The sequence below is a fragment of the Oculina patagonica genome, chromosome 13 (assembly GCF_052425735.1).
Source record: "Oculina patagonica isolate OP01 chromosome 13, crgOcupat, whole genome shotgun sequence".
Taxonomy (NCBI): domain Eukaryota; kingdom Metazoa; phylum Cnidaria; class Anthozoa; order Scleractinia; family Oculinidae; genus Oculina; species Oculina patagonica.
In genome coordinates, this window is record NC_135770.1 from 6,791,787 (window position 1) to 6,805,316 (window position 13,530).

The 13,530-nt window shown below is 37.7% G+C and overlaps 1 protein-coding gene across 1 annotated transcript; it reads right to left on the bottom strand.

The window, feature by feature from the left end:
• Positions 1-792: 792 nt before the first annotated feature.
• On the bottom strand, positions 793-11,297 carry LOC144634942 (uncharacterized). Its single transcript, XM_078493992.1, has 3 exons — positions 11,069-11,297; positions 2,688-3,281; positions 793-2,249 (listed from the first exon to the last, which is right to left on the bottom strand). The coding sequence occupies exons 1-3, from the start codon at positions 11,295-11,297 to the stop codon at positions 1,111-1,113; spliced, it is 1,962 nt and encodes a 653-aa protein (XP_078350118.1). The 3' UTR covers positions 793-1,110.
• Positions 11,298-13,530: the final 2,233 nt, after the last annotated feature.

A 13,530-nucleotide genomic window follows, 5' to 3' on the forward strand; every position in this document is an offset into this window, starting at 1 on the left:
AACGAAATCCGGGCTTAGTTACATAACTTTGGTCTCGGAGCGTTCTTTCTTCTTTGTCAAAACATGAAGAAGAATACGCAGGGTGGTGTATATGTGCTTGTCTTTGTTACAGCAATTGTACTGAAATAAGAGTTTATTAACACTTAGGAAGCTACACTGTTGGGTCGGTCTTAGTTTCATCTACATTAAAACTAAAGGGATATTTTTTCTAAAATGCTATCATATTAACTGGTAAATTCAATTGTCTTTTGTTTCTTTAAATGATGTTAAGGTATCACGGAAGGAAAATTGGCCTTTTCGTTCCAAGTGTAATTGTGTGCAAACCATCAATGGTAACCCCAATAAAGTATATATTTTCTGAAAGCTTATTGAATATAGATTAAAATTTTGGATTTTGTTTTGATCATATAGACCATAATAAGCAACATCAGCATTTTGTTTGTAATTATAATGTTGCGCAACTTTAGGTTTATTTGAGAACACATTTACATGAGAGCCAAAACTTTTATGTGGAATTTGATCTACATATATTGGTCTAAAAAAGGGTGCCTCAGATTTTAATTTTCTTGCTCCATTAATTTTTTATGAATTTTTAAACTTTAAAATGGCATTTTTAGGGCTTCTTTGGGATTAAAAATTCATAAAAAATTAATGGAGCAAGAAAATAAAAATCTGAGACACCGTTTTTTTAGACCAATATATGTAGATCAAATTTCAGTTGTGCAACATCATAATTGCAAAAAAATGCTGACGTTGCTTATTATGGTCTATATGATGTAAAAAAAATCAAATATTACAATCTTTATTCAATAAGGTTTCAGAAGATACATACTTTATTGGGGTTACCATTGATGGTTTGCATTCAATTTGACTTGGAACGAAAACGCCAATTTTCCTTCCGTGATACCTTAAAGCTAAAGCATAAAGTGGTATATATTTATTCCATACTATTTGAGTAAGATCACATGAACTCCTTTTTACTTTCGCTAAATTAATTAATAAACTGAGGTATGCATGATGATAAATGCAGTCATATAAGTTCTATTTATCATACTCGCTGAGGTCTGTTAGTTTTGTTAAGCAACTGCCAGTTATGTCAAGCTATTAATCTTACGCCTGACCATAACACTTGAGTTTTCCTAATGTATGATATCCTTCTTCATGTGAGTCATCCAAGTCTCCCAGTCTGATTTGTGTCACAGGCAGAGCAGACTTGTCTGTCAACAGACCGCTGTCCTCATACCAACCTCTGCCACTGTTATCACAGTTACACTTTGAACCACCAGTACAAGAGTTTGTTACTCCGCATGCGCACATCTTGTCATGGCCTGTAGCTCCGCCCCAGTAGTTCATCCATGTTCCATCACGTGACACCCACCAACCATAACCTTTCTCAATAAACAGTATGTCATTATTGCACTCAAACTTGATAAACTGTTCACAGTTCTGTGAGACTCGAGTGAGTGCTGCTAGCTGAGCGGTGCTGACTCCAGTGTATCGCACATCTTTACTGTAGCATCCTACATTATCACATCCAGGAATGTTACCAACATGGGTTCTACTCTCACTGTCGTGACTGATGACCGTCACGCCAACTCCGCCCTTGTCACTCATGTCACAGTACACACTGAAGGGAGTCATGCCTCCTTTGCCATCAGGATCAATCATATAATTACCTGAAGAGCTTCCCCTGTGGCTTGATTTTAAATCGCTACAGGATGACATGGCCACTTCAACACCAGATGATGCCACGATACAACGCTGAGAATTTTTTGCTTCGCAGGTGTAAGTCCCAGAATCGTTTTTCGAAACTTTTCTAAGAAGCAAAGTTCCGTTTGGATAAAGAACATGATTCTGAGGGAGATTTTGACCCGCTCTTTTCCAATCAATATCCACTGAGCCATGAGCTGTACAGTGCAGTATTACAGTGCTAAGATCTAATGCAACAACTTTCACTGGGGGAGTTAGGGTAAATTTGAGTTTATCGATCACTGTCACTAGTGCAGCAGCGGAATCCTCTCCAACGAGATTCTTTGCCGCGCATGCGTAAGCCCCACCATCTGCTTTTGCTATATTGCGTATGGTCAAGGTCCCATCAACAACTGCAGCCTTCTCTTTTGGCAAATGACTGAACGCTTTTCGCCACGTGACTGTTGGTGTCGGCTGACCAGTAGCTTGACAGACCAGGGTCACGTTCTGTCCTTCTTCAACGATGACAGATGAGGGCTTCTGAGTGATCACAGCGCCAACTAGATTAAAGAAACGAACAAACAACAGCGTTAAAGCGATAATAATTGAACTAGAAGGAAAAGGCAATTGAGAGAACTTGGCAGACGGGGCTTTCTTCATAGCTTCATGTTGACCAGGAATACTTAATTCTAATGGAGTTTTTTTTTTTTTCACCCAGACGATAGCTTTCTTTTTAGCTAATAGCTGTACTGTCATGTTACAAATTGCAAAAACAACCTAGATACACAAAAAGCGAAGCTGATTAAACAGTAGAGAAATATCATTTTGAATGCAAATATTTACTTTACTGTTCAGTCAGCCTTGCTTTTTTCGTCTATTTAAAATTTCATAGCTGATTAGTTTCTCCATTAGGATCCGGTGGTTCTGTTCTGTTACGCTGGTCTTGCTTATACAATTCAACCTGAATACAGTTGATTAATTTAACACTTGTTACTGACCTTGAACAGATAACGAAGCCGATGACGTCATTTCTCCAAGAATATTTCTTGCTACACAAGTGTACTTTCCTTCATCTTGTGACGTCACATCTGTAATCATCAGGCCACCACGTGACGGCACAACTCGTTTGTCCGCGACAAGACTGGAATTCTGCTTCAGCCACGTGACTTTAGGTTTCGGGTTTCCTTCAGCTTCGCACTGAAACGAGGCTGTACCAGTTTCGTTTACCACCATGGACATCGGAGGCGCCACAATTGAAGGGGCTGAGATAGATTTACCAGGATCGCCCTTGGGTCCTTGGGGGCCTTGGTCACCTTTAGGTCCCGGAGGTCCCTGAATTCCCTGAGTACCTTGGTTTCCTTTAGGTCCCTGTGGTCCTTGCGGCCCGGGCGGTCCATGTTTACCTGGAGAGCCTCTGGGACCAGGCCTGCCTCGTTTTCCCCTAATACTTTTGGCGCATTGAGCATTACAAACCAGGCTACTTAGTGCAAGTTGATCTTCTCCTCTGATGTCGTCACGATCGATGGTTTTGCTGGCATTGTTTTTCTTGTCTGTTGTTTCCGGCACGTGGCGTTTGTTACGATTGTGTAGTGCTGCAAGAAACATCACAAAATGAATCTATAGCTAGCTACTTAGTTGATGTTTCACTCTGTCTACAAAACGGACTTTTCAAAACTTTCGTTACGCACCAAAAAGTCTAATTTGAAGTGCACAGAAGGATTGCATGAGTTAAACAGGTGGACAGTGACTTACAACCTGAAAAGGTTTACAAGACCTTCATGACAAGTCGAGATCGAAACTAATTTAAATTGATACGGCCTGATTTGATTTCTTTCAAAATTGGTATAGAATCAATTGGTATAGAATCTTTTTTTCTTCACTGAAATGCAATGTTTATTTTATTTTTTTTTAATTTTTATTTTTTTTTTGACATTTAGTTATAATACGTACAATACAACACAAGACATAACACTACTTACAATAAGCTATAACTACAATAGACTACGGCAAATTACAAATACTAACAGTAACTTAATAATACCTATAGAATATACAATGCGTTGTTTATGCGTTTATTAAAAAAAAAAGAGAAAACAAAGAAAGTAAGAAAAGAAAAAAAAGATAAAAAAAAAACTAGAAGCTAGTGACATGCTGAGAAAAGAAAATTACACAAATTAAGCTCAACTATTATTAAGAGATGGCATTAGTTTTTCCCACTTTTTGTAAAGTTTATAAAGTTGGCCATTTTTGGTGGCTATTTGTTTTCAATGTAGTATACTGTTTTAGTCTTTGCTAAGAAAATTTTTAGTGCTGGTTTAATTTTATTTAATTTACATTTATAAATAAAGAACTTTCCTAGAAGTAACAAGTGATTCAGGATAATAAAATCTTCGTTGTTGTTGAATGCAATGTTTATGCTCAATGTTCTGAATGTTTCAGTTTCTTTAAATAATGCCCACTGCAGCTGTTTTTTTTTTAAGAAAATCAATCACTAATTAAAAATTTATATAGGAACAATTCCAGCTTAGAAATGCTAGCAAATGCTGGTCTCTCTCCTCATTTTCCGTAGGCTAACTTTCAGTGTCACGCAAAGATGTCACAGTGAATGCTATTGTTAATATCCTAAATGATTTTGCCTTACTAAAGAAGTACTGCATTGGCTTCCCGGGATAGACCTTCAGCCATAGCGACATCGAATTTCCGTCACTCGGTATTATCTTTAAAGGAAGTCGTATGAAATATTTATTAATGCTGAAAGGATTACTTTCAGTAATAACATATTTTCTTTGATACCGTCTTTCAAGGGAAGCGCATGTTATTAGGTGTAAAACGCATTTTTTGTACCAGTAATCACATGATTTCGAGTGCAATTTGGAATAAATAAGCACGAGTAAAATTTTCAAAGGCTAACAAAATTGCACGAGCCCGCAGGGCGAGTGCAATTTGTAGTCTTTGAAAAATTTACAAGTGCTTATTTATTCCAAATTGCACGAGAAAAATCATGTGATTACTTGTTAATAATATACAGGCGACAATTTCGGTCACGCTTTGATAATTTTCGTGACATTTAGCGCTTCAGCGCCTGGCTAAAAATTTTGACGTGTGAATTCATGCGTAAATATTCATTCACTCTCTGGAAGTGCTGCATGAAAGGTTTTTAGTGCAGTCTTTTCACTCTTTTCAAGGTTGAATTTGAAGAATGCGAATGACAAAGCAAGGAGATAATTCCTAGGGTTCTGCTGCCGTTCTTTGCTGAGATGTATTTTTTTTCGGTGCGTTAAGAAACTCCGGATCCGTGCCGTGTTTGTGTTCGCCCGAACAGAATTCAACCTTCAACACATGATGCTGACCAGAATACCGAATTGAAATACTGAACGATAAAAATCTACCGAACTGAATTTCTTAGTACATGAGAGCACTCAGTTACAAATCCGCGTTGCTACCTGATTTCACTGACGTTTTACAGGTTAGTTAGGTTAGATTTGCCTCTTACAGTTGTAAAACTATCTTTTGTGCCTTTTGTTGTTGAGCGAGCTTTAAATAACAAGCTTACTTAATCGCTGAGCATTCTGTCTTTAAAATGGAACACTTGCTCCTTCTGTGTTCAAAACTAAGAGGTAACCAGTTCCTAGGTAGTCTGGTCAGTACTTCTTCGCGTTTCGCTTCAGAGAAGTGAAGCAATGTTTCGTCGAGAATTTTATTATTGGCCATCGGCCGTGAGCTTATTAAATAATTGCGAGTTTATGTCTTATCCTCTTTGCCTTTTTGATAACTCCTCGTGTTTTACACTTCTCGACAGATAGTAATGTTTGTTGTACTTCTGTACTTTGCGCCGTTTTCAAGTCTTTTAATTAAAATTACGTTATAAAGTTTACATTTTGTCTCACTTTCGTCCGCCATTGTGTTTGTTCAAGATGCATTTTTCACGAGGCTACCGTAACTGTCAATCATTTTCTATTACACCGTTTTGCACTGCCAATTACACTTTTTGCACTGCTAATTACACTTTTTGCACTGCCAATTACACTTTTTGCACTGGTTTGGGATAAATTGACGTGTTCTTAGCCAATCAGAATGGATAAATTGTTGCTTGTATATTATTAACTCAGTTATAAACTTCAAGTTGTTGTGCATTCATGGATTAGTACTAGAATATAGGGGCGCTAGAATGCAAGAAATATTTTGTTTTCCCAAAATAATATAAGAACATTGGATGGCGATTCACAGGAGTCATGTTTCAACTTCCTTAGTTTCAACTGTAGCTTCTTTAGATAAATAAAAATTCATCAATGCACTATAACGATTTTCAAGATAATTGTATTACTCACCTTTGTTTGAATCACTGCGTAACATTTTCATCACAGACTCATTTACGTCGTTTGCTGTGTTTCGTAGCTCGGGCTTTTCTTCTCTTTGTTGATTCAAGACTTGAAGCATTTGTCGATGAGCGTGAAGTTCGATCTCGACGTGAATCAATCCCACGAAGCAAATAACGGAGAGAAATATCGATGAAAACATCACCGTGTTGGAGACCGGGCGAGTCTTTGATATCTCCATAACACCGTCACCATAACAATCTTTGACAAAAGTCTTTGATATAGGGCAAAACTTGTGCTTGTGCGCTCAAAGGCAGACAAAACACAATGTTGGCACTGAGTTCTGACCCTTCTTTGACCTTTTTCCGGCTTCAGTGTGCATTGGATCAGTTTTAAACCTTTGCTGTGCTATGTTTCTGAGGTGTGGGGTAGGGGTATTGGGCGAGGGAATGGCCTCCTCGAGTCCCCGGGGGGTTACTCCCTAAAATTTAAAGCTGAATTTGCGACCCTGTTCCAGACAAACATTGCAAAATAGGTACCCTGTTCCAGACAATATCCACAATGGAAATATATGTAGATAGATATAAAAACACTAGCGTATACATCACAAAGCGCTCACTCTGGCTCACTTGACTTCTTCTGTGGCTCGGAGATAAAGCGATGAGAGGAGCGGAGTTTAATAGCCAAACTTGATCGTGTTTAGTCCGGATTCTGGGGAAAAAAACGACCCTGTTCCAGAGTCAAAAGGGTGATTTTTATACCCTGTTCCAGAGTCAGAGAGGCAAAAAGCATACCCTGTTGAGCGGAACATACCCGTATAGCCCTTATATGGGAGTACCCCCCCCCCCCCGGGCTCGAGTCCCTCCTCGATAGTAAAGTAAGATCGCAATATAACGACTTACCAAGGTCCTAGGAAATTGTGCTCGTTTTTTACGGGTTTGATATACCTGTGTGTTGTCCCAAAACATTTCACTGTTGGAGTAACGTTGGCCGTTATAAAGGGATTCGTTACATCAAACAATCAACAAACTTAAACGATTTTCGCAAAAGGTTGAACACTTTAATTTTGATAATTTTAGACAAGCTGTAAATGTAGCTATTGTTTATCTTATATCTACTTATATTTTAACCCTTTGATGTATTTTTATCTTTTTATCCTTGTGCGTTTTTATATTTATATATATTTTATCACTTGATCCATTGATTTAAACTAATTATACAGTATGGGGTAAGGAGAGGGGGGGGGGGGGGATTAGTTTTGTTCTTGTTTTTCATTCTATTTTTAATGGGTGGGATAAATTTTTTATATTTTTAATAGCCTATACTTAAGTGTATTCTAATTTTAGTCCTACGTTTTATACATGAGCCTCTGGCTCGGACATTCAGGGAGACCTCGTCCCACGTATGGACAATAAAATTGTATTGTATTGTATTGTATTGTATTGTATCGGGTTCAATTGTCTACAAAAATGTAAGAGGATCGGTCGGAGTCTATACACCTAGCGGTATATTGCTTTATAGTATTTGTCAGTGTAAATAACAATGTCACGAAGTAGAGTTGCAGATTTTCCCTTTAGTCCAGTTCGACTCACGTAACGACCTTGTGTGACAGAGACAGAGGGGGCCAGAACTGGACTTATTTTGCCCTTTGTTTAGGAATATGTATGAATTTTTAAGGGTAAAAGCACCTGTCGATCGTACATATCTGGACTAAAAAAAAATCTATCGTCTTGGTCGACGTGTAATTTCCGATTATTTTTCAGGGATCAACGTTGTGCCTGCCAATAAGGGTGGGGCAATGCTTGGCGCGCAATTTTCGCGCAGGTTCCATATCTTCGTGTCTGTGGCGTGATTCGCCTAGTGAACTCACACACATAGGCTCTTACCGAAAGGGCTAGCACTTTTTTTGGCATTATTTGGCTTCGCGAGCATTTTTTTTTTTAAATTTTATCCCAAAAAGCACTGCTAGCATTATTTTGGATTTTCGACTGACTATTTATCTAATTTTGTGTTAAAAAGCACAATCTGACTTTATTTATGGCGTCCAAAGATGCATTATCCCTCATGTTAGTCAAAGGAGCCGTGGAGGCCTGGGGAATAGGTTTGATACGTCAGTGGTTGCCTTCGAGAAACCCAGTCCATCACACTCGTTCCAAGATGACGTCATCCACGTTGTCATCGAGGAACAATGGAAGTCAGCCAGCCAAGGCAGAGATAGCACGAGAGCGTACTCTGACATTAAACATTGATCGTTACATTTTATTGTTGAAAAATGTAACTGAAAATCTGAAAAATGTAATATTCTATGTTTAAAAAAATCGGAAAAAAGTGGGCATTTTTATGTTACCCACGAGCACTTTTTAAAAAAATTAGCATTATTTTAGCACTTTTTTGGCAAAAAACGAGCACTTCTTTTAGCATTTAATGCTTTTTTTTCGAGCACTTTCGGTAAGAGCCTACACACACACGTTTGTAGTGTATAAACGTTCAAGGAGAAGGAGCGTGAACCTGGTAGCTATACTAAGCGAGTGGGGACCTTATGGGAGGCGGAAGACGAGAGGGTGAAAAGAGGGTGGCACACAAAGTGAAGGGAAATGGAAATTTATTTTTACAATATTGGAGTTTTTACGTAATATTTCTGCATCAGAAAGAGGCGGGGACCACATAGTCAAATAAGTATATATGGAGAGGGGGAGGGGGGGGGGGGGCGTGGCAGCAGGGGATCTGAAATTCCCTTTTCCCATTTCTTTTACACAAGGTTCCTTGGGCTGTCAGAAAAATGTCAGAAAAAAAATCAACTTTTTAGCCTCGGAGCCTTGGAGTTATTCAAGTTCTTTATTGGGACATTGAGAGAAAAATGAAAACGAAATCCGGGCTTAGTTATATAACTTTGGTCTCGGAACGTTCTTTCTTGTCAAATGTTGTATATGTGCTTGTCTTCGTTACAGCAATTGTACTGAAATAAGAGTTTATTAACACTTATAATTAGGAAGCTACCGGCTGTTGGGTCGGTATTAGGCATAAATAGATTGTGCTCGGCAACTTTTGAGCAACGTTTAGCGTTTTGAGCAACTTTTTTTATTTTTATTTTTATTTTTATTTTTTTTTATTTTTGAAATCATGTTGAGTTTATAGAGTATATTGATTACAACAAAGTATTTATATTTCTCATACATGTATAACACTATGGCATTTTGGCCTCTTTAAATGATTGTAAGTATATTTAATGAGAATGTTTAAATGGCAACAAACAAACAAACACGTTTTGAGTATTTAACTAGAACAAAACGACTCTAGAGAGCAAGCAACTTTTCTAAATTTTGGTGGCAACGTTTTGATATTTGAGCAACTTTAGAGCAACTTTTGGGTAGTTGTGAAGCAACTTTTCCTGAATTTACTAGCACAATCTATTCATGCCTAGTCGGTATTAGTTTCATCTACATTAAAACTAAAGGAATATTCTTCTAAAATGCTATCATATTAAGTTAACTGGTAAATTCAATTGTCTTTTGTTTCTTTAAATGATGTTAAGATATCACGGAAGGAAAATTGGCCTTTTCCTTCCAAGTGAAATTGTGTGCAAACCATCAATGGTAATAACCCCAATAAAAAATATATATTCTGAAAGCTTATTGAATAAAGATTGTAATTTTGGATTTTGTTTTGATCATATAGACCATAATAAGCAACATCAGCATTTTGTTTGCAATTATAATGTTGCGCAACTTTAGGTTAACTTTATATGAGAACACATTTACACGATAGCCAAAACTTTTATGTGGAATTTGATCTACATATATTGATCTAGAAAACGGTGCCGCAGATTTTTTTTTTCTTGCTCCATTAATTTTTTTATGAATTTTTAAACTTTAAAATTTCATTTTAGGGCTTCTTTGGGATAAATCATTCATACAAAATTAATGGGACAAGAAAAGAAAAATCTGAGCCACCGTTTTTTTAGACCAATATATGTAGATCAAATTTCAGTGGTGCAACATCATAAGATTACAGATGAGGGCTTCTGAGTGATCAAGGCGGCAACTACATTAGAAAAAGAACAAAAAACACTGATCAAACGATAATCATTGAACTAAAAGGAAGAAGCAATTCAGTGAACTTGACAGATTGGGGACTCTCTTCAAATCTAGATCTACATGTTGGCCTGAAATACTTAATTTTAATGGATGATAAATTTACTGTTTTTTTTACCCAGACAACAGCTTTCTTTTATAGCTAATAGCTGTACAATCATGTAACTTATAAACTACGAGCAGTCCCTATATTTTCACAGAGTCCGTCGAGTTAACCTGAAAAGGTTAACAAGACCTTCAAGATAAATCGAGATCGGAACTTATTCAAATTATTACCGCTGATTTGATTTGTTCTGAAACTGTCGGGAAAACAAAAAAACCGTATGGCTTGTACTGAAAAGCAGTGCGAGTAGTACAAGAGGTAAAAATAGGTTTCTGGGGGTAAACATACTTTTAAACTAGGCTTTGGTTTTCATTCTTCACTGAAATCTTTGTGCTCAGTGTTTCAGTACTAAAAGTAAAGCCCAGAGTTGTTGAAAAAAAAAAAAACAATAATTAATTCAGCTAATTAGATGCCTGTCTCTACTTTATTTTTGTATAGGCTAACTTTAAGTGTCACGCAAAAATGTCACTGAATGCTATTCCAAATGAATAGGCCTTCAGCCGTAGCGACATCGAATTTTCGTCACTCGGTATTATCTTTAAAGGAAGTCATTAATGTAATATTTATTAATGCTGAAAGGATTACCTTCTTATAACATTTTTTCTTGATACCGTCTTACAAGAAAAGGCCCATATTTTAGATATAAAACGCAATTTTTTACTCAGTTATAAATTTACAATTTGTTGTGCAAAACTTATTACTAGAATATAGGGGCGCTAAATTACTGGGAATTGTTTCCCCAAAATAAGAACATGGGATGGCAATTCGTAGCAGTCATGTTTCAACTTCCTTAGTTTCAGCTGAAGCTTCTTTAGTTAAATAAAATTACCCTTCTATATAACTATTTTCTCGATAACTGTATTACTCACCTTTGTTTGAATCACTGTGTAGCATTTTCATCACAGACTCATTTTCGTCGTTTGCTGTGTTTCGTAGCTCGAGCTTTTCCTCTCTTTGTTGATTCAAGACTTGAAGCATTTGTCGATGAACGTGAAGTTCGATCTCAACGTGAATCAATCCCACGAAGCAAATAACGGAGACAAATATCGATGAAAACACCACCGTGTTGGAGACCGGGCATGTCTTTGATATCTCCATAACACCGTCTGGGGAGGCTGCGAGAATTATCAAGCTTTGACAAAAGTCTTCGATATAGAGCGAAACTTGTGCCCGTGTGGTCGAAGGCAGACAAAAAAAAAACACAATGTGTGTTGGCGCTGCGCTCTAACCCTTCTTTGACCTTTTTCTGGTTTCAGCTTGCATTGGATCAGTTTCAAACTTAGGCTAGAGCTCTGTCATTTCTCCTGTCCATGTGTCATGTTCCTGTAGGTGTGGGGTGGGGGCATCGGTGAAAAGTTGTATTCTACAGTACAGTAAGATCGCGCAATATAACGACTTACCAAGGGACTGGAAAATTGTGCTTGTTATGTTACGGGTTCGTTATACCGGAGTGATGTCCCAGTACATTTCACTGTTAGTATAACGTTGGCTGGGGCTTCGTTATAAAGGGATTCGTTACATCGGGTTACTTAAATTGTTTGCTAAAATTTAAGAGGATCGGTCGGAGTCTATACACCAACCCAGCGGAATATTGCTTTAAAATATTTGTAGTGTGAATATACAATGTAGAGTGACATATTTTGCCCTTAGTCCAGTTCGACTCACGCAACGTCATTGCGTGACCGAGAGAGAGAGAGGGCCAGAACTGGACATATTTTGCCCTTTGTTTAGGAATATGTATGAATTCTAGTAATAGCCAATGGCTAGAAAGTGCGGACGAGGACGATACGTGGTGTTTTGGGGTAAAAAAGGTTTATATTGTTCGAGGTATAGTCAGCAAGGAATGCTCAGTACTTATAAGGGTGTGAATTATTTTCTAGGGCATGCCCTGTACCTGCACCTCTCTCCCGCTCCCAAACCCCCCATAAATTCACTGTTTACATTAATTTTCTCCAGTATCTGGTACTTCTCAAGGTTGAAAATAGTATGTGGTTTGACTAACCAAACGTTAAAAATTGCTGTTTCTGCTATCTCTTCTTTAAACTTCTTAAAGCTATTGCCAAATCGCTGCACTGACTCCCGATATAACGCTCTAGACACATGTACGCGTTGCAGACCTATGTGTTCCATGCGGTCGGCAGGGAGGGCGAAAGTTCAACACCCAGGCGGGCAAGCATGTGGTATTTTTTCCCTCCGACGTGTTTTTTCTTTCTTTCCCCCCCCAAAAAGCTAATAAGTGCTTCCCATTTATTATTTTACTCAATATTCCTGCATCGACATGCCCGCAATAGTTTTAAAGGGAAAACGTACCTTCAGTACATGTCTGGACTGAAAAATAATCTTTCGTCTTGATCGACGCGCAATTTTCCGATGAGTGTTGCAAGGAAGGGAACAACGTCGTGCCTGCGAATAAGGGTGGGGAAATGCTCGGCGCGCGATTTTCGTGCATGTTCCATATCTTCACTTCTGAAGCGTGATTCGCCTACCGAACTCACACACACGTTTGTAGTGTATAAGCGTTCCAGACAGTAGCGGAAACCTGGTTGTTATAGTAAAGCGTGTGGGAACCTTATGTGAGACGAAAGGGTAAAAACAGGGGTTCCCAAGGTGAAGGGAAATAGAAAAACATGAAATTCATTTTCGCAATATCGGAGTTTTTGCGTAATAATATTTTTGCATTAGAAAGAACACAAAGAGGCGGGGACAACCTAGTTAACTAAGTATTTCGAGACGGGGAGGGGGAGTGGCAGCAGAGGATTTGAAATTATCTTTTAGCAGAACTTTTGGAGTATTCAAGTTCTATATTGGGACCTTCAGAAAAAAAAACTTTAGGAGGAAGAATTTCTGAATCTGGAAGGAGATATATTGCCTTGGTCTAGGAGACATTTTATTTTTCTTCTTTGTCAAATAACATGAAAAACAATTAGCAGGGTATTGTATATGTGCTTGACAATGTTACACCAATTGCACTGAAATAAAAGGTTTATTGACACATAGGAAATTACAGTGTTGGGACAATAAACTGTGTCGGTCTTAGTTTCATATACCATTAAATCTAAAGGAATATTTTTCTCAAAAACTATCATTACTGGTAAATTTAATTGTCTTTCCTTTGTTTAAATACTGTTAAAGCTAAAGCATAAAGTGTTTTTCAATCCATACCACTTTTAAAGTTATAAGAAAATGATCACGTGTTCCTCTTTACGTTCGCTAAATTAATTAATAAATTGAGGCATAGATGATGATAAATGCAATGATATAAGTTCTATTTATCAAACTCGCTGAGGTCTCTTAGTTTTGTAAAGCAACTGTGGGGATCTCAAGCTTTTTT

Excerpts from the sequence above, each read along its gene's own strand:
- LOC144634942 (XM_078493992.1), bottom strand. The coding sequence starts at position 11,297 with ATGGAGATATCAAAGACATGCCCGGTCTCCAACACGGTGGTGTTTTCA. Across the intron at positions 3,282-11,068 it reads ACACAGTGATTCAAACAAAG|CACTACACAATCGTAACAAA; the intron begins GTGAGTAATACA and ends TGTTTCTTGCAG. Across the intron at positions 2,250-2,687 it reads GGCTTCGTTATCTGTTCAAG|TTGGCGCTGTGATCACTCAG; the intron begins GTCAGTAACAAG and ends TCTTTAATCTAG.